Source organism: Talpa occidentalis, unplaced genomic scaffold (assembly GCF_014898055.3).
Source record: "Talpa occidentalis isolate TD23 unplaced genomic scaffold, MPIMG_talOcc4v2.1 talOcc4.6, whole genome shotgun sequence".
Taxonomy (NCBI): Eukaryota; Metazoa; Chordata; class Mammalia; order Eulipotyphla; family Talpidae; genus Talpa; species Talpa occidentalis.
Genome location: NW_023604972.1, coordinates 51,766,164 through 51,791,107, shown reverse-complemented (window position 1 = coordinate 51,791,107; position 24,944 = coordinate 51,766,164). Strand labels below are relative to the sequence as shown.

The 24,944-nt window shown below is 37.3% G+C and overlaps 1 protein-coding gene across 14 annotated transcripts in view; it reads left to right on the top strand.

Moving 5' to 3' along the window:
* WDFY3 (WD repeat and FYVE domain containing 3) overlaps window positions 1–24,944 on the top strand; it is a 263,597-nt gene that overhangs the window by 178,430 nt on the left and 60,223 nt on the right. For 13 of the 14 annotated variants that reach the window (XM_054687824.1, XM_054687825.1, XM_054687826.1 and 10 more), the window contains 10 exons: window positions 952–1,187; window positions 2,774–2,908; window positions 4,925–5,104; window positions 7,044–7,277; window positions 16,480–16,579; window positions 18,898–19,058; window positions 20,131–20,360; window positions 21,457–21,566; window positions 23,407–23,589; window positions 24,370–24,527. In XM_054687824.1, the coding sequence (XP_054543799.1) occupies window positions 952–1,187; window positions 2,774–2,908; window positions 4,925–5,104; window positions 7,044–7,277; window positions 16,480–16,579; window positions 18,898–19,058; window positions 20,131–20,360; window positions 21,457–21,566; window positions 23,407–23,589; window positions 24,370–24,527 (1,727 nt within the window). The remainder of the gene's footprint in view (window positions 1–951; window positions 1,188–2,773; window positions 2,909–4,924; window positions 5,105–7,043; window positions 7,278–16,479; window positions 16,580–18,897; window positions 19,059–20,130; window positions 20,361–21,456; window positions 21,567–23,406; window positions 23,590–24,369; window positions 24,528–24,944) is intronic. The other variant, XM_054687830.1, reaches the window with a different exon arrangement.

Sequence of the window (24,944 nt, the reverse complement as noted above, 5' to 3'; positions counted from 1 at the left end):
AATTCACATCACTCTGAGCAATAGGCTAGGATGAAATATTTAAAAGACAACCTAAACATACATTTCTCTTTAAGTTATATAGCATCATGTATGTGCTTGCTTCATCCTAGGAAAATAGAAGGAAATAATGTTAATATTCATTTAAAATAAAAATTGCTTCAGGATAAAAATCTATCCTTTAATTGTTGATATTTACAAAGGTTTTCCTTTGAAGCTGGACAGTTTTCATTCTGTGCTGAGCACTGTGCTAGGTTTGGGGTAGTAAAATAAATAACTGAATTGTGTCCTGCTATCAGTTATGTAACAGAGGAAGCAACATTGATAGAAAGACTGATACTAGAGGCCATGCTGGTAACAGTGACCATCTCCTAGAAGAGCTGAGTTTCTCAGTGAGCCTATGGCCATTAGAGACCCAGAGTCACGGCAGCTGGAATTTGCTGTCCTACTGCCAGGCACCTTCCCAGGACATTAACATGTCACATGAGGAAAGATTGTTTTGCTTATTGATTTAATCTTGTCTCTAATCCATAGATAACTTAAGGTAAACTGACAGTGTACCATGAGTCTCAAGATCAATGATAAATTGTCTATGTTACATAATTGTATTTTCAAGTACATATTTGTAGCATCCTAAATTTTGGGTGTTTTGAGGCTTATTTTCTTCTTAGGGAAATACTAACAAGAATTTTAGCACCCTTCATAGGTCATTCTTTTAATGAGGACAGTTTCTATTACCCCTTGTGTCTTATTGTCCCAGCTGTGTATTAAGACCTGGATCCTAATAGAGATTGTAAAGTAAAACTTTTGAGTGAAAGATTAATTCAAATGTTGAATAATTGCCTGTAGTAATTTGAATGTTCCAGATGGAAATGTCACATATACTGGGTTACTCCTTCATTGTCAATGCAGCATGGAAATCAGTTATTAATTTTGTACTTATTGTTTCCTTAGGATTCAATGTGGGCAGGAGTGCTGGAGGGAGATCAACGGTCAGAGAGATTAACCGGGATGCCTGTCATTTTCCTGGTTTTCCAGTTCTTCAGTCATTTCTTCCTAAACACACTAATGTCCCTGCCCTCTATTTTCTCCTCATGGCATTGTTTCTACAGCAGCCAGTTAGTGAGCTGCCTGAGAACCTGCAGGTCAGTGTGCCTGTCATCAGCAGCCGATGTAAGCAGGGTTGCCAGGTAGGAATTACCTAGTAAGGTGTGTAATTATATGTGTAAAAATTTCACTGTAGGGTCATGAAATGGGTCAATCATGATCAAGTAACCAACTGATTCCACCTCTTCCTCACATTTAGTTTTTGATCTGGGGCAGAAAACTCTGAAAATACCTTAGAAAAATTGTCCAAAAAGGAGTCCTTTGTCCCTCTTTGGCCCTTTTATATTTATGGTTACTTAATACATGCATAAAGACTTTGGATTATATTTTAATGGAAGAATTCTTTTGCCTTAGGTTACTTTTTAATTGAAATATACCTATACCTTTAAAATGCCTACACCTTTAAAAAAGAAGGAAATGGGCTGTGTATCATTGTAGGGGACAATTAGTAATATTCTGTCTACCATTCTCGGTTGTTCACTGAAACCTATCCCTCTTTTCCTATAATAAAAGACAGATTAACAGGAGAAAAACAAATTTAATTATACATGTAGGTGTAGGATTCCTACAAAGACATCAGACTTAAAGTATCCAGTTTTTATACTTTTTAGGTGAAGAAACAGTACATTTGTGAACTGATTACAAGAGGGATTTTGGGTAGCAAAAAGAAGTAACATGGTTTGTTTACACAGTCTTCTTGGCTCTAAATTCCCTTACCAGGGATAAAGTATTTTTCACACTTTCAGGAGGACAAAGAGTCAGAATGTCCTTCTTACATGGCTGTTTCTGATGTACCTTTAATCCAAAATAATCATTAAGCTAAAGTGACATTATTTGGATTACTATATTCTGAATCCCTAACCATGAATTAACTGAGTGCTTAGGATAAGATTCTTAGTACAATTCCTAATTAGAATTTTTTTTAATTCCTTAATAATAGATGACATTTATCATTAGGAAACCAGCAAGATTTTACTTGATTTATAACTGAAGAGTACTGTGGGTATTTTTATCTACATCTGTGTATGTCTTTGTATTTACCTTTTAAACACAGTTATATGTCTGTCATTGATGCCAAATGCTAATCAAATAAACTCTAGTAATTAACTAAGCCTTGTAAATGAAAACACAGAATCTATATTCTTACATTGACTCAAGATTAAAAAAATCAAGCTTAGCAGACTTTAGTTGGTTATATAATTTTTCAAAATACTCATGACACCATATTCATAAAGTATTATATAAAACTGCTATGAATAAATCTCCAACTGATTTTTATTTTGTCAAATCTTACCTGCATGTAATCTATGAATTAGAATATTGCTGGGAGGGAAAATAAAGCTCCTGCCTAAAATATTTAGTTTTATAATTTTCTTTATTGGCAAATTATTAGTATTTTATTTTTGTTTTCATTAGAGAAAAAAGTAGAAACAAAATTTTCAACATAGGTACCTAAGGTAGGATGATGCATAGTACTTAGTTTTTCCTTATAAACATAAAGATGAATTTTTTAATACAGGACATGGGAGTGCTGGGTCTCATCGCTTTCACCATGTGCTCGTTGGAAAAAAACTAATTTCAAAGAAATTTTAGAACATTAGAAAGTTACAAGGGTCTCTACTGAAAGAAATTAACAATGGCTAACCTTTATTCACTTTCACCTTTGCAGTTTGATTTAGATTCCATTTGGACATTTATCTTTGGCGTTCCAGCTTCCAGCGGAACTGTGGTCTCGTCTATCCATAACGTGTGTACAGAAGCTGCTTTTTTATTACTGGGAATGCTCCGCAGCATGCTGAATTCAGTAAGTTACTGAGGTGCTGATACCTATTGATGGAGCCTCTTGCCTGTACCTTTAAAAAAAAAAAAAAAAAAAACAGGCATCTTTTGATAATCTTGCTTATTATTTGCTCCATGGTCTCTGGAACCTCACACTGTCTGTTTTGCTCTCTTTAATATAATGTAGTACAGTGGTTAACACCATGACCTCTGTTGCCCTGCCTGAGTTCAGATCCCACCTCTGGTACTTCAGACATATTAGCCTCATGAGCCTCATTTTCCTCATATTAAAAAAAGTATGTTTTTACGGGGGTTGTGAGTATTTAATGGGTTCGTATAAAAACATCATGTACCAGAGGGGCTGGTATATAGTCTATAAAATGTGGCATATAGTGTTTCATAAGTGTTAGCAAATATTACTAGTATTATAAACTGTACATTGCAGTGCATACATGTATAAATGACTAGAAAGTGTATATGGCATTACAATAAATGTTATTTGAACTTGCAAAAATTTCACATAGAGGTTAGAAATCAAAGCAAGTTTTAATTTTTTACTAGTTTTTGTGCTTTCAATTTAAAATATTTCTAATTAGACTTGAAAGAGTAATGACAAAATATATGTTCCTATCTATCTTACAGGAATACTGTGAGTAATGACTTAACTTTGTTTGCACATATAGGGTAACATTGTAAGAGGAATTATTAACTAGACACTTTGTGTTACAAGTACCTGACAAACCTAATATTAGTCAAAATTCTTATGCCACCTAAGGAAAAGAGCATTACCTTTAAATGTAATATTGTAGAATCCTTTGGAATTCTTCCTTTGGTTTGTATTCATATCAAATAAAAAGAAATTAAGTGAAAAATATTCATTCTGTGGGAAAGTATCAAATGATAAGCATTGTTCAAACATATCTTTTTTTGTTTTTTGTAGTCATCATTGTTATTGTTGTTAAGAAAAAACACACTCACCTCTACTCTCAATATTGCACTACAACACTTCTCCACTTCTGATATTTCTGGTCACCACATGTGTGGGTGGTTTGCCTCTATAGCTGACTGCCCCACAGTTCAGTCCATTCTGACACTGTCTCCCTGGAGATAGCCCAAGCTCATAGGTACAATGCTCAGTCTCACAGACTTCCCATCCACTTAGACACCAGCAGCCAGATGGAAGAAATGCATAGGACAAGGTATGTGGAAGGGTGTAGAGCATCACTGCCCTCTCTGTCCTGCTACGCCAGGCACCGCCATATGTTCACCAACCCAGAAGTCCTTAAACCCCTTGCTTTTGGTTTTTTACAACAGCTACATCACATGATCAAATCATTGATCAGTGGTGATTAAATTCATCTCTAATTCCTCTCCTCTTTGGTTAAGTTCCAATTCCCTTGTCACATGGTTGGGTCCCGTAGCAAAGCCTCCATCCTTACAGGTTTTCCAAAAATCACCTCATTGTCATTTACCCCGGTGTGATTGAAAGGGAGTTGTTACGATTAATAAAAGTTACCTTTGTGGCTATTATCACATAGGAAATTACAAGAAGATCTACGCCAGGAATGGGATGAAGACTAAATATATATGTATTATTATAAGTCACAGTGTTACAGTTGCATGATGGTTGCGAGCATTATTCTCATCATTTTACATATGACAGTGTGAGGCTCAGAAAGGTGAAGTAACTTTCCTGTTCTTTAGCTCCTGCCCCCCACATGATGAAGGATGGGGCAACTTTGATGGTAATACCTTTGGCACCAACTGTACTCATGTTGGTAATGATGAATAATCAAAACCTCTGGCTCCCATAACTGAGCTATGAGTACTCCATAGACAAACATCCTCTCGGTTTCTCAGGCAATTGTTCTTTAATCAATTTCTAGATTTGCTTGCCTGAGTGTGTTTGTGTTTGTTTTTTAAAACATGTCCAGGCCATCATATATCCAATTTCAGAAGAGTAATGAGCAATAGATTTTTAGTTATTTTTAGCAGTGTCTGTTTCTCTAACATGTTATTTTCTTTCTTGTGCCCATGGCAGCCTTGGCAATCAGAGGAGGAGGGATCTTGGCTCAGAGAATATCCTGTGACCCTGATGCAGTTCTTTCGATACTTATATCACAATGTTCCAGACTTGGCCTGCATGTGGATGAGCCCTGATTTCCTGTGTGCTTTAGCAGCAACGGTCTTCCCCTTCAACATTCGCCCTTACTCAGAAATGGTAGGTAGGAGGGAGGAAAATGTCAATACTTCATCGATCTGCTCCAAGTAGCACCTTTTTTGACCAGTTTTATAAGCTTCTGGCCAAGTTACAGTTTTATAGCTTTCTGCTCCACCATATCATTATCTGGCATCCAACTACCCATAGTCTTTCTGCTTTCCCCCAATTATCAGTGTACTCAACTTCCTTGTTTTTATTTACCATTTTCTTGTAAGTCCCTTGTTATAGTAAGTTCCCTCTCCAAGTAGTTGTTCAACCTTTTATTTATTTTTTTAAAGATTTATTTTATGCATACAAGAACTGGGGTATAGGGCAGAGATGTGGGGTTGAGAGGATTCACCGGAGACAGAGTGTGGAACAGAACAGGCAGACTGACTGAAATACACAGCTGAGGGGAGCAGTGGGTGAGACAGGAGAGGTCTACTGTGCCATGTGGTCTGCTTCCTGGCCGGAGAGTGAACCCGTGCTGCAGTGGCAGCAGACAGCCTCATAGGTTGCATCTTAACCCCTTGTGCCACCAGGTAGGTCCAGTTGTTGAACCTCTTTTAATTTTATATAGCACCTCCCTGGTGGCCTAGGGGTTAAGTCTCAGTGCTGCCACCCCAGTGGCCTGAGTTCAATCCCCTGTCAGGGAGCTAACCCACAGTTGGTGCAGCAGACCTCTCCTGTCTTGCCAGCTGCTCCCCTTAGAAGTGTATTTCAGCAGATCTGCCTGTTCTGCTTCCCACTCTGTCTCTGGTGAATTCTCTCACCCTCCCCCTTTACCCCAGTTCTTGTATGCAAAAAAAAATCAACAAAAACTATGAACCAGAGACACTTTTTGGGGGGTGGGGGGCGGGAGGGGAGGGATTGGGGTCAGAATGGGGGGATTGCAATTGTATGGGGAATATAAAAATAAAATTTATTAATTAAAAAAAAAATTTTGTAATGATAGCTAGTAATTGTGAAATGTTCTTCCCAGAACTGTAGAAATTTATTTCTACTTTATCTCAGAAATTACATATTTCTGGATTTAGTCTTTACAAATTAATTATAGGGTTGACTGTCTATCAAAAATGAAATACATACTTGTCCTCTCTGTTCACCTCTTCTTATTTAAATAAACTTTTATTTTTTGTATTTTATACTAATTTAATAGAAAATTATTAGACTGTTCTCATGTATGGCATAGATACTTCTTTTTTTTTACTATAAAGCAAACCCACTTACTGTAGGGACCAAGATTAACTTTTTCATGTCCATTTTCCTTCATGAGTAAAGATGAATTATTCCTTCTAAAATTACAAAGATTTTTTAGGAGGAAGACAAGTGCAGTCCAGGACTTAGCACTCTGGCTTGCTGACAATTTGTAAATCCTCATTTTTGGTAAAAACTGACCTTCACTGATACCTCAATGTCTTTTCTTCGTCAGCATCTTATAATCTGTCTTTTAGTCCTTTTTTCTGTGTTGGCTCAAATTTGGCACTTGTTTCATTGTCATTTTGCTTATTTATTTGGTTTTTTTGATCCTGAAAAAAATGGATCAGCCCTTAAGTGCTGCCACTAAGTTAACAGATCTTTACCTGGAATTCTTTGACAGTAAGTATCATTTCAAATATACAAATAAAGACATTCTTATTTTATTATTTCATTTATTTTTAGAGCAGTTATTCACAAAATGCAGCATAAAACAGACATATTACCAGTGGTCAGTCAGTACTTTAATATTGAAAAGAGCATGTCTTAGTAACCATGACTTAGTAACTTGTTGCCCAGTTACCACATTAAAAGCAGGGATCAAGTAAAGTAAAGTGAAATAATGTGGTGAGTGGTTTAATAGGAAGTGAATGTTGCAGGAAAATACCATTGCAGCCACATATTGGACTTTAGGAAACAAAGAGACAAGAAATATCAAAACAAATAAAATGTGACTAGCCTATCTTCCCATTGATTTTTCTAGGTGACTGATCTTGATGATGAAGTTGGATCCCCTGCAGAAGAATTTAAAGCCTTTGCAGCAGACACTGGGATGAACAGAAGCCAGTCAGAGTACTGCAACGTGGGCACAAAGACTTACCTGACCAATCATCCAGCTAAAAAGTTCGTTTTTGACTTCATGCGGGTCCTAATAATAGACAACCTCTGTCTTACTCCTGCCAGCAAACAGACTCCACTGATTGACCTTTTGTTGGAGGTAAAGACAAGAAATACATTTATATCTCCTTTTGCATTGTTTTTATAATTAGCACATTAATAACCAAGCAGTTTTGTATGCCAGATACTGTCTTGATTTCTGATTCTTTTATGTTAGATAAGTGGTCAGAATTTTTTTATCCCAGATGTGCTGTAGACCATATCAGTCTGTTCTCTTCTTTTTCATTCCCACAAGCATGTCCCTAATTCAATCCTTTACCATCCTCCCTAAACCAAAAATTGACAAACCATTTCTTTAAAAGACAAAATAGTAAATGTTGTAAACTTTTTAGACCGTGTATCTGTCCTGAACACTCAACTATGCCATTTTAGCTAGAAAGCAGCCGTAAACAATATATACCTGAATAAGGACAACTGTATTTCAGTAAAAGTTTATCTGGGGGAAAAAAAAAAAAAAACAGACCAAAGCTGCATTTGGTCCACAAGACTTCATGCGCCCACTCCTTACCTACATATTTGGAGTGACACATTGCTAGAGATTGTTGCTATTAGCTCTGTGAGTTAAAGTAGTATATTGCACATAGTTAATTGTTCATTATCTCTTACTGAATCTTCCCCTAGGTTGCTTGCTATCTTAGCTTAGGTTGCTATAACAAGCTGCCATAGACTGGGCAGCTTAAATGATAGATTTTTATTTGTCATGATTTTGGAGGCTACGAAGTCTGGCGTGAGGATGCCAGATCTGGTGGGTTAGGGCCCTCTTCCTGGTTTGCAGATGACCCCTCTCATGGCATAGAGAACTCTGGTATTTCTTCTTCTTATAAGGACATTGATCCCACCAGGAAGCCGTCACACTCATGACCTCATCAAAGCCTAATTACCCCCAGGGCCTCTCTGGTGGCGCAGTGGTTGAGTGCTGGGTTGCGAAGCTGCCCGCAGCCTCTGCAGTGCTGGTTCGATCCCCGGCCACCGGAGGAGGGTCTCACATGGTGCGCAGACCTCTCCTGCTGCCCGCTGCTCCCCTCATCAGTGTACTTCGTCAGTCTGCCTGTTCTGCTCTCCGCTCGGGCTCCGGTGAATTCTCTCACCCTCCCGTGCTTCTGACTGTACCCAGTGCTTATATTAATAAATAAATAAATCTTTTTTTAAAAAAAAGCCTAATTACCCCCTAAAGACTCCACCTCTTACTACCATCAAATTGAGAGTTAGGGCTTCAACATGAATTTTGAAAGGACACAAACTTTGTATGTGCCCATTCTTCTGATAAGTGATAGGAATCAGCTGATGCAGCAGAAAATGAGTCATAAGTGATTATACTTTGGGCTTTAGAAATTGGTCATCCCTGACAACCAAATATTTACCTAGAAAAATCTTGGGAAGATAAAAGGTCACAGAAAAGGAATTTAATATATAATTAATTGCCTATACATTCATATTATTTTAGCTAATTCTTTTAAAGAGAGTCAAGCAGTGCATGCCAAAGCTCTGAAAATAACCCATCTTATGAAAGAATCAATCTATGCAGATGTCTCACTTCTTTTTTTCTCTAAGGAACTTCCTATATACTGTCAGCAAATTGACCACTGAACCTGCAATTTCTGTGCTCCCTCTAGTGGCTGACATGTTTAACTTTTTATTTGAAACTTTAAAACCATAGCAGATGTTTTATTACTCGGTGGAGTATCAGTTTGGTCAGTTAAAAGCAATTGCCAGTGTAATTTAGATACCAGTCATGTTTGGCATTTTAATCAGGACCATGGTATTCAATATCAGCAGAAAAAAATAATTGTTTTCATCAAGAATCCCCATGTGGTAGAATTTAAAAGCTTGTCTTGTAGAGGCTATCCTCTTTGGGAACTTTTAAAAATAAGAAAAAAGATGGCCAGTATCTTAGTGCATTGGGTAAGAATATGAAGCACTCTATGCAAAATGAATTGGTAATGAGAAAATATCAGACTAAGATTCAGAAGCAGTGTGTGCAAGAAAGCTGAATTGAGCCAAAAAATAAAATACTCATATGGGAAATATTGGTAAATGTATCCTGTAATAGCATTTTTAGTCTTTTAGGAACCATAACTGACCATGGATAAATTATATGATTATCCTTTATTGTGTTTTTAGATCTTTTTTTAATAGAAACAGTTCAATAAAACATGTATTAGCATAAAGGTAACATTTTCATCCTGTATACACTAGTTAACATTACAGGGAAATTCTGTGTGATTACTATGTGATAGATTATATCTCAGGGAGAAGAAGGCAGTGTCAAGATTAAAACCTCGAGGAAAGAATATAAACTTCTTGTAGCTAGAGACCAATTTTTACATGTCTTTTTATCTCACAAAACCAGCACAGTGCCTTCGTATGATTTTTGAATCAGTTAACTATAACTACATCCTTAATTTTTCCCAAACATGAAAATAGGATGCCACCTAATGATAGATACAAATTTTCATTTAAATATTAATTCTTTGAGGAACTTCAGGTCTAATATACATCCATAAAATATATTAGTGGGAATTCTATTGTACTCCATGTATTTCTATGGTATAAAATAATAATAAGCATGTGGTTTTGAATGATATTATAAAGTCTTCATTGCTGAAGAAATTCAAGAAGGAAATTAGTCTAGATGTTTACCATTTACATACTCAATGAGGAAAGGGGTTTGAACCAAACCAGACCATTTTCAGTTGGATGAACTCAAACCAGACCATTTTCATTCTATGATTGTAGGAATTTCATCATAAGAGTATCTGCTTCCTTACTTGATTGTGTCTACAAAAGAATGTGAAATTATCTTTATTGGGAATCTATAACAAGAAAAGATTCCCATTCATATAGAGTGGCTTATTTATACCCCACTAAACCCATTCATAGAAGGAGACAGTATGGTTTAACAGAAAGAGCATGGGTTTAAAATTGAGAAATCTGGGCCTCCCTGGTGGTATAGGGGTTAAGGTGCAACCTATGAAGCTGTCAGCAGCCACTGCAGCACGAGTTTGATCCCCGGCCAGGGAGCTGTCCACATGGCGCAGCAGACCTCTCCTGACTCGCCCACTGCTCCCCTCAGCAGTGTATTTCAGTCAGTCTGCCTGTTCTGTTCCCAACTCTGTCTCTGGCGAATCCTCTCACCTCCCCCCCTTCATGCCTCTGGTCTATACCCCAGTTCTTGTATGCATAAATAAATAAATCCCTGTTCTATTAGAGGAAAAAAATTGAGAAATCCCTGTGTTTGAATTCCGACCCTTTGGTTTATGACATAAGCATTTTAATTCCACTGAGCTAAATTCATTCTATGGGGAATGACATAGCCTATCTTCCCTACAAGATTGTGGTAAGAGTTGAATATATATGTAAATCACCTGGCAAAAACAGTTTTGAGAAAATAAATGTGTGCTGGTTGTATCTATGTGATCTTGGCCTACTTCAGTTCTCTTCACCCTTTACAGCTTTTGCCCATTATTATAATGAATATAAAAATGAAACCTGTCTAAGGATTATTTGGAGAATTAAATAAGAAAGTACATGTAAGATTTATAGCACAGTGCCTGGCACAGAAGACATATTCAAAAAATTAAATAGCTGAGTGTGCCTATGCAAGGTGGCCAGTGACTTTTCCCCATTCATCAGTGTCCTCTGCTCTCACCACCCGGCTCTTTATTAGCACCCAATGAAGACCACTATGACAGTGGAAAGAAGGTACATGAGAAAAGATCACATCGTGTCTATATATACCAAAAAGAAAGATAATGAAACTAAGGAGACTCACTTATTAGTGTGTGCTTCTCGGATACCATGAGCAATTGTCTGTTGTCTGAGTTCACTCTGTTTTCTAACCATCTTCCAAAAGACCCCCCATTCACATCAGAATGAAACCCACCCTCACTGACTGCATGGAAATAAACAGACCAAAAGATTGTGGCAAAAATAGGCAATGATTCTAATAGAACAGAACTCACTCGAGGAATACTTCTGCCAAGATAGAAATCCAAAATCCTCCTCTTTAAAGGCTTTCACCCATGACAGAAACAGCAAAATACCAAAGACCTACTTCGCAGAACCACAATGCCCTCACCTTGGAGAGTATAAACCTGAGGGTGTCTGGCCTCTGTGCACTGACAATTCGGTGTGGTAACCTTAGGCCTTGAAGAGGAGGCTGGGACTCTGAGTACTGATATTGATTGGCTTCACTGTTTTCTCTACCAAGATAGATGTGACAGTCAGAGCCAGGATAGATCAGAGTGCTTCATTATGGCCTGAACTCATCCTAGTTATGTGGTGGGTAAAACAGGGTTATCTAAAAGAACAGTGAGGAGGTTGTAGCCCAGAGTCTGCAAAGTTGCTCTTGTGAATTTGAATTTGGATATGAAAATTTCAGCAGAACTAAGGGAGTGTATGTGCCGATGCTAAAATGAAGGTATTTGAGGCTTAGAAAAGTTAAGTAATAACTAGGATTCAAACCTTAATTTTTTTTATGCCAGACCTCACAAGCTCACTTACTGAAAACAGGCAAAATATTCCAGTGATATCTTTGTGGATTCATCTCCAAAACAAGAGTTGTAAACAAATGAGAATATAAACAAATTGGACTACATCAAACTAAAAAACTCTGCATACAAGAAACTCAGTAAAACAAAGACACCGTACTGAATGGGGAAATATTTGCACACTGTACCTCTGACTGATATCCAAGACCTAGAAAGAACTCATACAACACAACAAAAAGAAAACTGAGAACCCAATTGAAAAAATGGATGGAACAGCTGAATAGACACTCCTCCAAAGAAGACATACAGATGGTCAACACGCACATGAAAAAAATGCTCATCATCACTTGCCATGAGGGAAATGCAAATCAAAACCACAGTGAGATATCACCTCACATATGTGAGATACTATCAAGTAGATAGTATCATTTTCTATTTAATTAAACTGAAGTAACATTGGGTTTACAACACTGTAAATGATTGCAAGGTACAGAATTACACCCCTTTAGATGTATGTTACCACACCACACCCATAGGCAGGGCAACTAAGTCCTCCACCACAGTCTGCTGGCATATCCTCTACACTTTACCACTATCCCGTCTCTGGGAGCCTCAATTCTACAGTAAGATTTCTGGATTTTTTTATTGGTTTGGCTTTATGTGACCCTTTGTTAGTAATTCTCTATATTTCACATATAAGTAAAATCGTTTGACATTTGTCTTTCTCCTTCTGACTTACTTGCTTAGTATAATCCCCTCCAGTTCTGTCCATGTTGTTGCAAATGGCAAAAGTTCATCTTTTTTTATATCACTGAGTAGTATTCCACTGTGTATATATACCATAGCTCCTTAATCCACCCATCTGTTCTTGGGCAGTTAGGTTTGTTTGGCTATTGTAAATAGTGCTGCAATAAATATAGCACTGCATCTATCCCTCCAAATTAGTGCTTTTCCATCCTTTAGGTGGATTACTGGAAGGAGGATAGCTGGATCATATGACGGATCCACATTTAATCTTTTGAGAAACCTCCATGCTGCTTTCCATAGGGGCTGGACAAGTCTACATTCCTATCAGCAGTGTAAGAGGGTTTCTTTTTCTCCACATCCTCACCAACACTTGCGTCTGATCTCTTTGATGTGGGATATTCTCACATGTGTGAGATGGTATCTCACTACATGTGATTTTGATTTGCATTTCCTTCATGGTAAGTGATGATGAGCATTTTTTTCACGTGCCTTTTGGCCATCTGTATGTCTTCTTTGGAGAAGTGTCTATTTAGCTTTTCCTTCCATTTTTTTTTTTATTTATTTAATTTTTTTTTTTTTAATAGAGGCATGTTTTTTATTTATTTATTTATTTATTTGTTTGTTTATACATGCACTGGGTACAGTCAGAAGCGCGGGAGGGTGAGAGAATTCACCAGAGCCAGAGCGGGAGCAGAGCAGGCAGAAGGACCGAAGTACACTGCTGAGAGGAGCAGCGGGCGGCAGGAGAGGTCTGCGCGCCATGTGGGACCCTCCTCTGGTGGCCGGGGAGCAGCCGGGGATCGAACAGGCGCCACAGAGGCCGCGGGCAGCTTCGCAACCCAGCGCTCAACCGCTGCGCCACCAGGGAGGCCCCTCCATTTTTTTTTTTTTTTTAATTTTGTTTTTTTAAAGATAGATTTATTTATTTATTTGTTTGTTTGTTTATTTACTTATTTATGCAAGCATTGGGTACAGTCAGAAGCGTGGGAGGGTGAGAGAATTCACCAGAGCCAGAGCAGGGAGCAGAACAGGCAGAGTGACAAAGTACACTGCTGAGGGGAGCAGTGGGCATGGCAGGAGAGGTCTGCATGCCATGTGGGACCCTCGCCCGGCAGCCGGGGATCGAACCAGTGCTGCAGAGGCTGCTGGCAGCTTCGCAGCCCAGCGCTCAACCGCTGCGCCACCAGGGAGGCCCCGTCCATTTTTTCAGTTGTGTTCTTAGTTTTCTTTTTGTTGTATGCGTTCTTTCTAGGTCTGGATGTCAGCCTCTTTGTAAATGTGCAAATATTTTCCCCATTCAGCAGGGTGTCTTTTTGTTTTCCTGAGTTTCTTTGAGTATACAGAAGTTTTTTACTTTGATGTAACCCAATTTGTTTATTATTTTTAAAGATTTATTTTTATTTATACAAGAACTGGGGTACAGGCCAGAGGCAGGAGAGGGTGAGAGGAGTCACCAAAGACAGAGTGGGGAGCAGAGCAGACAGACGGACCAAAGACACTGCTTAGGGTAGCAGCGGGTGAGGCAGGAAAGGTCTGCCACGCCATGTGGGTAGCTCCCTGGCCAGGTGGGAATCGAACCTGCGCTGCAAAGGCTGCGGACATATTCACAGCCCTGAACTCAACCCACTGCTCCACCAGGGAGGCCCCCAATTTGTTTATATTCTAATTTGTTTACAACTCTTGCTTTGGAAATGAAGCCACAAAGACATTAAATGAGATAATGCACATAAACTAAACTCGTGTCTATTACATAATAGTTTTCAATGGATTGTTTAAAGAAAAATGCCTCAGACACCTGTGCATGCATTTATAAAGTCTTATTTTGTGAAAAGTTAGACTACTGTAAATCTCAGCAAGAACATTTAATTTCAGCAATTAAGGCCAATAACAAGTGTAAATTCTGGGTCATGATCATTCGTGTAAGAACTTCTATAAGAGGAATCAGAGAATTAAGTGCCTTTTTGTGTCTGTACTAGTCATAATCCTTGTGAAATAGAAATGAGTTTTTTTAATGAAGTGACTATAAATATTGTCAACTGATAAAGCTATTTCTCTGTATTCTATGGTCTCACAGACGCTTAAACTTTGTTCAGTTAAGATCTGATAGACCCTACTTTTTTAATTACTTATCATATTAATCACCTTGAGTTGATTATGATCCTGAATGACTAATGCTGTCGTCAGGGGTGTTTAAGTCCTCCTGTCTATGTAGAACCTCAGTCCTTAATTTTGATCACATAAACTGTTTGAATAAAGGGTTGATTGCAAAGTAATCCTTATACACCTCTCAACGAGCTGCCTCTCACTTAAAAAATCTTCACTTCACTTTCTTTTGGTTGTCAGATGTAGGGATTTCAATATAATATCAGCGTGAGCACACAGGCAGGCCTTTTCCACTTCCCTCCTACTGACCATTGTATAAACTGATCAACTATGCAGACCATTGAGACTAAAAAGAACATGACATTTCCTTCACTTTTCCCAAATTATCCTAATGCCAAACTAAACTCATAAGCACTAGTTTTCCTTTAACTGCTAAGACCCATATTTTGTTATTTTAAAAGAAAATAATGCTTTTATCAGAAAATGCTCATTTTCATACCGTTTACCTTAGCTATTGGTTTTCAAGTCATTAAAATAATATCTTTGATCTGAATATAGAATTCAGATTTGAACTCCTCCTTTAAAATCTTAATCACTATCACTTTCAAAGTCAGAATAGAATGATACGAGTTATTTTTTATAATTTACTTAAATGCATAAAGCATACTGTTTCTAAAGCCCGCTTTTATCACATGGTCATAAACATGTTCTGGCTCTGTCTATTAAAAAAGAAATAGGTTCTTATTTCACTTGCAAAGCATTGGTACAGTGCCTCCATCTAAGACATATGCATCTTTCCAAATACTGGCATTTGAGAAGGATGCCACCAGGCTCTTTCCTGCCTGTCGTCCCTGTGCCTCTCAGGTTAGATACTTGAACTTGATGCACCTAAATAAATCATCCTAACTAGCGATAGAAATGCCATCAGAGGACTATAGTTTATCCCTTAAGCTTTTTTCCAAGATAATTATTAAGACGAGGGCTCTACTGTATAAAGCTGTTATCAAGAACAACCCTAGATGGTTGTTCATTGTCCTCTTTTAAAAAATGCACAGAGAACATTCTGACAACTTAGGGAAAAACATCCTTATTGACAATCTAGTGTGTTTCCTTTCATAGAGAATAAAATGCTTTGTGAACCGTATTATCTTTTTGTTTTCTTGTTACCTAGGAAACTCAGAGCTAAGTTGTGTGGTTGCTTCATTTTTTGATTTAAATATTCCCCTCCCCATTGACTTACCCTCTACTAGACTCCTGAGCTTTTGTTTTAATGGTTTTGTAATTTATATCTCATTATGAACTGTCAGATCTCTATTGGAAATGAGGTATAATAGATTATTAGATATGTATTAAATACTTAAGATATACAGAATACTGTTTCAGGAGGAAAAGGTTCAAATGAACATGATGTTTTACTTTATGGTCAAAAAGTAAGAGAGGGGCCTCCCTGGTGGAGCAGCGGTTGAGTGCTGGATTGTGAAGCTGCCCGCAGCCTCTGCAGCACCGGTTCGATCCCCAGCTGCTCCCTGGCCACCAGAGGAGGGTCCCACATGGCGCGCAGACCTCTCCTGCCGCCCGCTGCTCCCCTCAGCAGTGTACTTCGGTCCTTCTGCCTGTTCTGCTCCCCGCTCTGGCTCTGGTGAATTCTCTCACCCTCCCGCGCTTCTGACTGTACCCAGTGCTTGCATAAATAAATAAATAAATAAACAGACAAACAAACAAATAAATAAATAAATAAATAAATAGATCTTTGGAAAAAAGTAAGAGAAAGACTATCAGCATATATACCATTCAACAGTGATATTATTTACTTGTAAAGTTTTTATTTTGTAACTGTGATAATGTAACTATCTGTGTTTAGTTTAATTGGTTCTGTTTCTAATTATAAATTCTATTGATTAGGCTTCCCCTGAAAGGTCTACAAGAACTCAGCAAAAAGAATTTCAGACTTACATTTTGGACAGTGTGATGGACCATTTGCTTGCAGCTGATGTGTTATTAGGTAATACTCTTTTATTTTCACTTTGTACCTGTCATTACTCTATCTAAACTCTAGTATGTTTCCTTTTTAACTTTCTCTTTCCTCATTGCTGTCATTTCTCCCCTCTTATTGGTAATTTCTATGAGGAAAAAGCCCATCTGACTCTCTCCATTGAATCTGGAATAAAGAATCAACAAGTTCTTGTGCTTGTTCATCTCTGTACATTCAGGGGTGGCAAGAAGAGGACAAGGAAAGAGAAAAATGTTTTAAAATCATTTACATGAACAGGTTGTACTTTTATAAATATTTAATACTTTTTTAATTTTTAATTTAGTCATTGTAATATACTTTAAGATAAATTAGAAATGTAGATCCCTGACGTACCATCCAGATGATATGCCTGTATAGGTCACCTCAGATTGAAATGTGTCATCAGCAACCCTAGAAACTCCCCTCCTGCCCTGACCCAATTATTACTCACACAGTCACTCTTCTGATTTCGAAAATAATGGATTCACTTTGCCTGCTTTTGAACTTTCTATAAATGGAATCATATAGTATGCCTTTTAGTCTGTCTCTTACACCACAGTTAGTCACTTTTTACATGTAGTAGGATTCCATTTATTTTCATTAATATATGATATTCCATCATATTAATATATAATATTCTATCATATTATGTACATTTACCCATTTTGCTGTTGATGGGTACTTGGTTTGCCAAGTCATGGAATCAACCTATATACCCAATGACAGATGACTGGATAAAGAAATTATGAAATATATTCTCTGGAATATACTTGGCTATTAAAAAAAGGATGAAATAGTGCCTTTTGGGATAAAATGGATGAATCTTGAGATGATTATGCTAAATGAAATAAGTCAGAAAATGAAAGACAGTTACCAGATTATTTCACTTATCTACAAAGTATAAACAGCAAAAAACATATACTGACAAAATACTGCAAATACAATCTTAGTGAAAAAGTTGCTGGTTACCAGAGGAAATGGAGAGGGAAGGGAGATAACAATAGGGAAAGGGAGGGACTAGGCCACTGGCATAGGCGGTGTAGTGGAGGTCAGAGAGGTTTGTGCACATGTGGATGAGTGTAAACATGACCCAAAATTATGTAAATGTGTGACCAGCTGACAAATTTATTAATAAATAATAAAAAAAATTAAAATTAGATAAAGCTGCTATAAATATTCTTGTTCACATTGGCCAAAAATGTTTATACATATCTGTTGAGTACCTATGAGTAAAACTTTTGGGTCATAGGTATGTTATTCTTTAGCATGATTTACAGGATATAAATTCAAAATATTGATACATATTTCATCTGTGAATTTATATTAAAAAAATAGGAAGCAATACTCACAGTGGAGCTAACATTTATATGTAAAGCAAAGGTAGAATTTAAAGAAGGGAGAAACAGTCATTTAGTGTATTTGCTACTTGAGTTCTTGGTGATAATCATAGAACCTCCGTGCTATTAAATTATCATTTTTTTGCAGAGTAAGTTTGCCAAGAAAACTTAAATGCTTTAATGTGCCATTGTGTACTCTCAAAGCACAGTGTCAAGTCCAACTTTCCTATTTGCTTTAATCATGTGAGATCAATCTTAACCACATAAATAAAAAGCTTTGTGTTATAGGATGATTTAGGGTTAGGTGGGAATAATATTAACAATCAATGGAGGCACGAGAATCCTGAGAAAGGAAGGGCTTATAGGGAACATTCTGGTTAAGAGGAGAAGCTAGGAAGATTAGTCTCAAAGCAAGTACCCACTAATAACCCTGAGGGAACTTTCAGAGGAACTTTCAGCTGATGCCAACCATGGAGCAGGTGGAGGCCACTTGGTACCACCACTGTTTATAGATTTTCTTCCCTACAAATCTTCTGAAGTGCTCTTCTGCCTATATTATTTCACTGCCATTAAAGGTATACTCAAAGATATTTGATGATTTGCTTTACCCTTTATTAGTTATACACAATCAAGTTACAGCTAATAAACTGACTTAATTTTTCACTCAAACAGAAATCATCTGTTAGTTTAAATTGAAGAACCGTTTGATTATCATAGACTGTTCTAGGGCCGACGGAGACTTCACAGTCTCAAATTCATAACACTTTAATCCTGCAGAGAGTATTTCTCCCAACATTATCATGATTGCTAGCCATGAACATCATTTTCTTAAAATAGTACATAAGAGCTAGTAGTCCTATTTCTAAATAATGTAGATGTACTCATTTCTCCTTAGCCTGATTTGTTTGAGCATCTGGTCTTGTGCTGGTAGATATCAATTTTCTTAGACATTTTTTTCCTGCTGGAATTTAGGGGAAGATGCATCTCTGCCTATTACCAGTGGAGGAAGCTACCAGGTATTGGTCAACAATGTGTTTTATTTCACACAACGTGTGGTGGACAAGCTTTGGCAAGGCATGTTCAACAAAGAATCTAAACTTCTTATAGATTTTATAATTCAACTAATTGCACAGGTAATCCATTGTCACTATTAGTTGTAGAGTACTTGTTTTCTTATTGAAAAACTGCCTAAGGTGTCAAACTTGATGGAAATAAGTATAACTAATGAGATACTGAGTGTTAACATTTAATATAAGCTAAGCTTATTAAAAGTGAATAAAAGTGTAGACCCATATTCCTTCTCCCCGTTAGCCCCCCCTTACCAAAAGCCTAGTGCCACTGTGTCCCTTATAAAGTTGCCTATAGTTCTTTCAAGCTGTGGCCTCTCACTCTCCTCCCTGCTAGCATTGCTCTTTGCTACCCAAATAGCTAGAGAGCTCCTTTAAGATTTAAATATTTTAAGTTAATACAATGTGATGTCTTTATGGCATTCTATGTCAATGCATAAAGGTAAACCAGACCATGAAGAGTTGTATTAATAAATATTATCCCATAATTGAATCGTTACAAAGTTCTTTGTAGTCATTGTTCCTTTGAAGACATCAGTTGAGGGTGTTTTTGTTGTACCTCAAAGGAACCCTGACTTGGTTTATCAAGGGATTAATCTTACTCAACCTATAATGTGGAAAGTAGAAAATACTGTTAACATGTTTTTACTAGCATATGTAATATGGTGTGTAGGTTTTTTATGTGTTACCTGATAATTTTTTAAGATAACTTTGTCTTTAAGCCAATGAGAAAAGTTCTCAAGTAAGGTACTGAAATTAGAATGCTAAAGGAAGTTTTTTCTAACATTTCAGGTAATTTTTTCAGTACTTTTGGGGAAAGATCCACCCTAACAAAATCTGTGTGGTAGGAGACTCCTCAGTAGGCACATCTTCATGTTGTCCTGGCAGCTGCCCCTCGAGTGTTAGCAGCTGCCTGAACATGTATTTCTATGTAGCCCTCATCTCATTAAATTGTATTTATGTTTCCCTTGGGTTCTGAACCTCGTAATAGCAAGAGCTTTATATATTTTTGTCTTAGCACCCCTGTACTTGGCATGGTATCTGGTATATGATAAACCTAATGCAAGTTCATGTGTGAATGATAAGCAGATCTTTTTTTTTGTTCATTTACTGAATAAAGTATCTTCCATACCTTTAGTCAAAAAGAAGATCACAGGGATTGTCACTGGATGCTGTTTATCACTGCCTCAATAGGACCATCTTGTACCAGTTCTCACGGGCACACAAAACTGTTCCTCAGCAAGTAGCTCTCCTTGATTCGCTCAGAGTCCTTACTATAAACAGGAATTTGATCTTGGGACCAGGGAACCATGACCAAGAGTTCATTAGCTGTCTGGCTCACTGCTTGATTAACCTACATGTTGGAAGGTAACTCCTTTAGGTTCAGTTTGGCACTTTGAATTTATCTGATAATATTCCAGTAGAACTCTTCATTCTACCTTTTTTGATAGTAACATTTGGTTTTCCTTTTATCTCAGATTTATTTAAAACCTCATGCAAAAAAACCATTGCATTTTTGTAATGAAATGAGTACTTCTGCCTTTAATTTTCTACATCTTTAAATTTTTCAGTTATAGCATTTATATAACATTTAAAAGAAAGCTTGGTTTGAAGTAAATATAATACACATTGTTAGAAGTTAAGAGGGATAAAATGAGAAGAATGCAATGAACAAATACAATGTTGTTTATGAAATGGGAGGAATTAGTGTTCTTCCATTGATTGCTTTGACAGGCATTTCATTAGTGCCTGGTGAGTGCCAGGCTTTGAATAGGAGCTGGGATGAAATGTGAACGAGCAGGAGGCCGCAGCAGCCCCCTGGAGCACAGAGCCTAGGAGGGAGGACAGATAACGAAGCCAGATCAGTCAGATTTGTTGTGAGCTCTGCTAGAAGTATTGTGCTCTGGGAACATGTACAGGTACCCCCAACCTGGAGAAAACAGTCTGCTGAATTACAGCTTGAACTTGATTGCAAAGGAGGAAAACCCTCCAAAGAGGACAAAGAATGATACAGGAAGAAAGAGTAGCCATGTGATTGCCCAGAGGGGGAAGGAAATATGACACATTTGGGAAACCGCAAGTATTTCACTGCTATTGGAGCAAAGTGGTGAGATAAGAGGATTATGGGAACATGAGAATATTTTTGGAACTAAGTGAACTTTTTTGAGATTTAGGTAAAAATGTTAGTAGTAATCAAAAAACATCTTAAATATTAAGGTGCTCATCTTGATGCTATAGTTTGATCACATTTAGTCTGTTGGATTTGTGAATCACCTCCTTAGAAAGCATTTTCGTTGTAAACGAGAAGTTCTATTTTTTGTGCATCTGCTGAATGTCTGTGTGCCAGTTTTGGCACTTTGATAGAGCCAACATTTACTTGTGTCTGCAGAGTAATACTTAGTCATTACAGTTTTCAGCAACAATCATTTCGTTTATATAGTTTAAACTGACTGGAATTTTTCAGCAACGTGGATGGATTTGGACTGGAAGCAGAAGCCCGCATGACTACATGGCATATTATGATCCCCTCTGATATTGAGCCTGATGGTGGTTACAGCCAAGATATTAGTGAAGGTAATTACCTTGATTTATTTTTCCCTTTTCCCCCCATTCATATGTTTCCATATTTTAAAGTATAACTGAAAAAAAACTGACTTCAGAAACTGCCAGCATTATCAACTAGTCTCCCAGAAGGGCACACCTGTATATAAAATCATGTGCCCATGACACACACCAACGTACTAGCTGTATGTCTCCTTTTGGGTGAGCCACTAGCCGCCGACATTGATAGCCCTCAGCATTCTGTAGTAACACTGGAAACTTGCTGCTTCTTGCCTTTGTGTAAGTAGTAGTATAATTTTTAACTTGCCACTTACCAGATAAGAGCTACCTCTTGGGAGGGCTAGGCATTTCACATTAGAGGTAATACTGCTTGAGACGGGTTATCAGTACTGCCATTTTTATTCTCTTTACCCTCTCTTTCTTAAATTTTGTTTTCCCCCTGGCTTTGTTAACTATTGTGCATTAAAGTCTTCAAGTGGCTTGATTTCTTATTGCATATATTGTAAGGGCAGGAATGGCCACTGAGCAGGTTTTCAGATCCAGCAGACCGGGTAAAGGAGGAGTCAGAGTCCTTAGTGGTTTTTTTGCAGGTCTTTTTATTGGGATTTACCCAGTACACGGCAGGCAGGGGTGCTGGGGGGCCGGGAGGCTGGCAGGCCTCCCAGCCCCCCAGCAAGTCTTCACTCTATCTGGACTCTCCGGCCTTCTCTCAGCTTCTTCTTCTCTTGCTTCTCTCTCGGCTTCTACTGCTTCTTTCTCGGCTTCTCTTTCGGCTTCTTGGCTTCTTCTGGTGTCCCCGTGACGCCGCCCTTAAAAGCACAGTCTTAGCCTAGGTGAATCCTATCTACCTATGCCCACACCCTACTCCAGGTGCCCGCCATCAGGCATGCATTCAGAACCGCAAGGATCTATCATCTATCCTGATGGCAGGAGGGCAGAAAAGCCTGACATTTTTTCCTTACCCTACACATATTATTTCATGAAAAAGATGAGATCATCACAGTAGTGTTTGTCTCCCCAGCAATTGAGTGTAGTGGTTTTACTTGTGATTTTATTCTTTAGAAGTTAAGCATACCACCTTTCATTCATGCATTCATTCATTCACTCTTCTTTCATCAGAAATTCTTGAACCCCATGCACTGAGGATGCAGTGATTGTTTTCACCCAATGCCAGGGAACTGACAATTTAGAACATTGGTTCTCAAAGCAAGGTGCTCAGGCTAGCAACATCAGCATCACCTAGAACTTGTGGGAAAAACACAGATTCTTTGACCCCACTCAGATCTACTGAATCAGAAACTCTGGGTGTGGAGACCAGCTGTTTTTCCAAGCCCTCCAGGTGATTTTGATGCTTGCTAAAGAGTGGCTGGTCTAGATCAGGACTCAAACACATTAGCAAGGAATCCAAAGCAAGAAAGATTTTAATAGTAAAAACTGTTTTTAAAAGTTATTTCTTTCCTTTCGCAAAATATTCAAGAGCATCTAACTTAATTTTAGACTTAACCTTAAATATTCAGGTCTAAAAATTACTCATAAATGGGGAATAAGTTATTTCCTTATATAGAAAAAGCTAGATAATGCAATCTATGTGTAATTTTCAGTTTCGTAAATGAAAAATGAGGCTTTTTACATGAGCACAAAGTTGTTTGTTTTTTTTTTTTAAGTTTTCCACAGAGCCAGCCATGTATTTGGTTAGCTGAGCATTCCTTTTTACTGAACTAGATGAGATAAAGCATGTTTTTTAACACTTACACACCATAGTTGTAATTCTTCATGTAAAATATGAAGAAAAATATTCCCTCCAATTGTGTTTTTGATCAATTGCTTTTTTTTTTCTTCTTTAATTTCTTAGGGCGTCAGCTTCTCATAAAAGCTGTTAACAGAGTTTGGACTGAGTTGATACATAGTAAGAAACAAGCCCTGGAGGAGCTTTTCAAAGTCACCCTACCTGTGAACGAAAGGGGCCACGTGGACATAGCCATTGCAAGGCCACTTATTGAAGAAGCTGCATTGAAATGCTGGCAGAATCATCTGGGTAAGAAGACCTAAGAGAGCAGCAGACTCACATGCAGCTTTTGTGTAGGAATGTACTTTAGATATGTAATTTAGATTTTCCCAAAAGGATACTATGACAACACTAGAAATGAAAATCATTTCAGTATAGCTCATTTTAGAATGACAATGCCAAAATTTGACTTTTCTTCTTAGATTTTTTTTTAAATTCTCTAAGATACTTTATGTGTTAGTAACATATTGCTCACATTTAAGCATGGCTACCATTGATGATGAGTCTGCAATCCCTTATCTACAATTATTAAATTTAAAAAGCCTTGAAAAATCAAGATTTTTTTCATTAATTTTGGCCAAAAATTCACTTATAACAAAAGCTTACCTGTCTTTATTCCACTTGGCATATGAATAATCATACATTTTGCAGCAGAACTATTTATGAATTAAATTTTTAAAATTCAAAACATTCTAAATTCAAAGAATGCCCAGTACTAAAGATTTTTGATAGATTATGAACTATTATTATAGTATATAGTACAGAGACTGATTACAGTTAAAGTAAATTTGCATATTATTGCAAAGCTCTGAAGTTATAGCCAAATGAAATTTAAACTAGTATAATAATGCTTAATTCTCCTTAAACAAGATCACAGCAAGTAAATGTTTAATATCTAAGAGAGTGTATATATGCTATAATAATATATGCTGCTTTTGATAACAGATTTGTAATTTGTAATTATGACATGATAATAAGAATAATGAATGTGTGGAGAAACTATAAAATAATCTAATTTCAATTTCATAGCCCATGAAAAGAAGTGCATAAGTCGAGGAGAAGCTCTAGTGCCCACCACACAATCTAAACTGTCCCGTGTCAGCAGTGGCTTTGGTCTTTCCAAGTTAACAGGATCAAGAAGAAATCGAAAGGAAAGTGGTCTTAATAAGCACAGTCTTTCCACCCAGGTACATTGTTTAGTTTCATTGATGATATTATTAGAAATTTGTATTTCAAGGTCTAGTTATAGTACTTTATATATCATAACACTCATTGTGTGAAAACATAGGATTTGAAATGGAACTTTTCACATTTTTGCTTTAGAAGAAAGATAGAAATATGACAGTGTCTCCCATTATGGTAGGACAAAATTACCTGAACGGTTGTGTGCTTACATCCATTTCATGACTGGACATAAGGTGTGACTCAGATGTTGACTGATGATAAGATTATGGATAACTTTTCCCCAGTTTTTCCAAACTTCTACTGTCAATAATTACATAAATTTTAAGGCATGAATAGAATAAAATGGCTTTTTTATGACCCCGTATATACCTGTGGTTGATTTTTTTTTAATTCAGCTACCTCAGCATTGATTTTTTCCT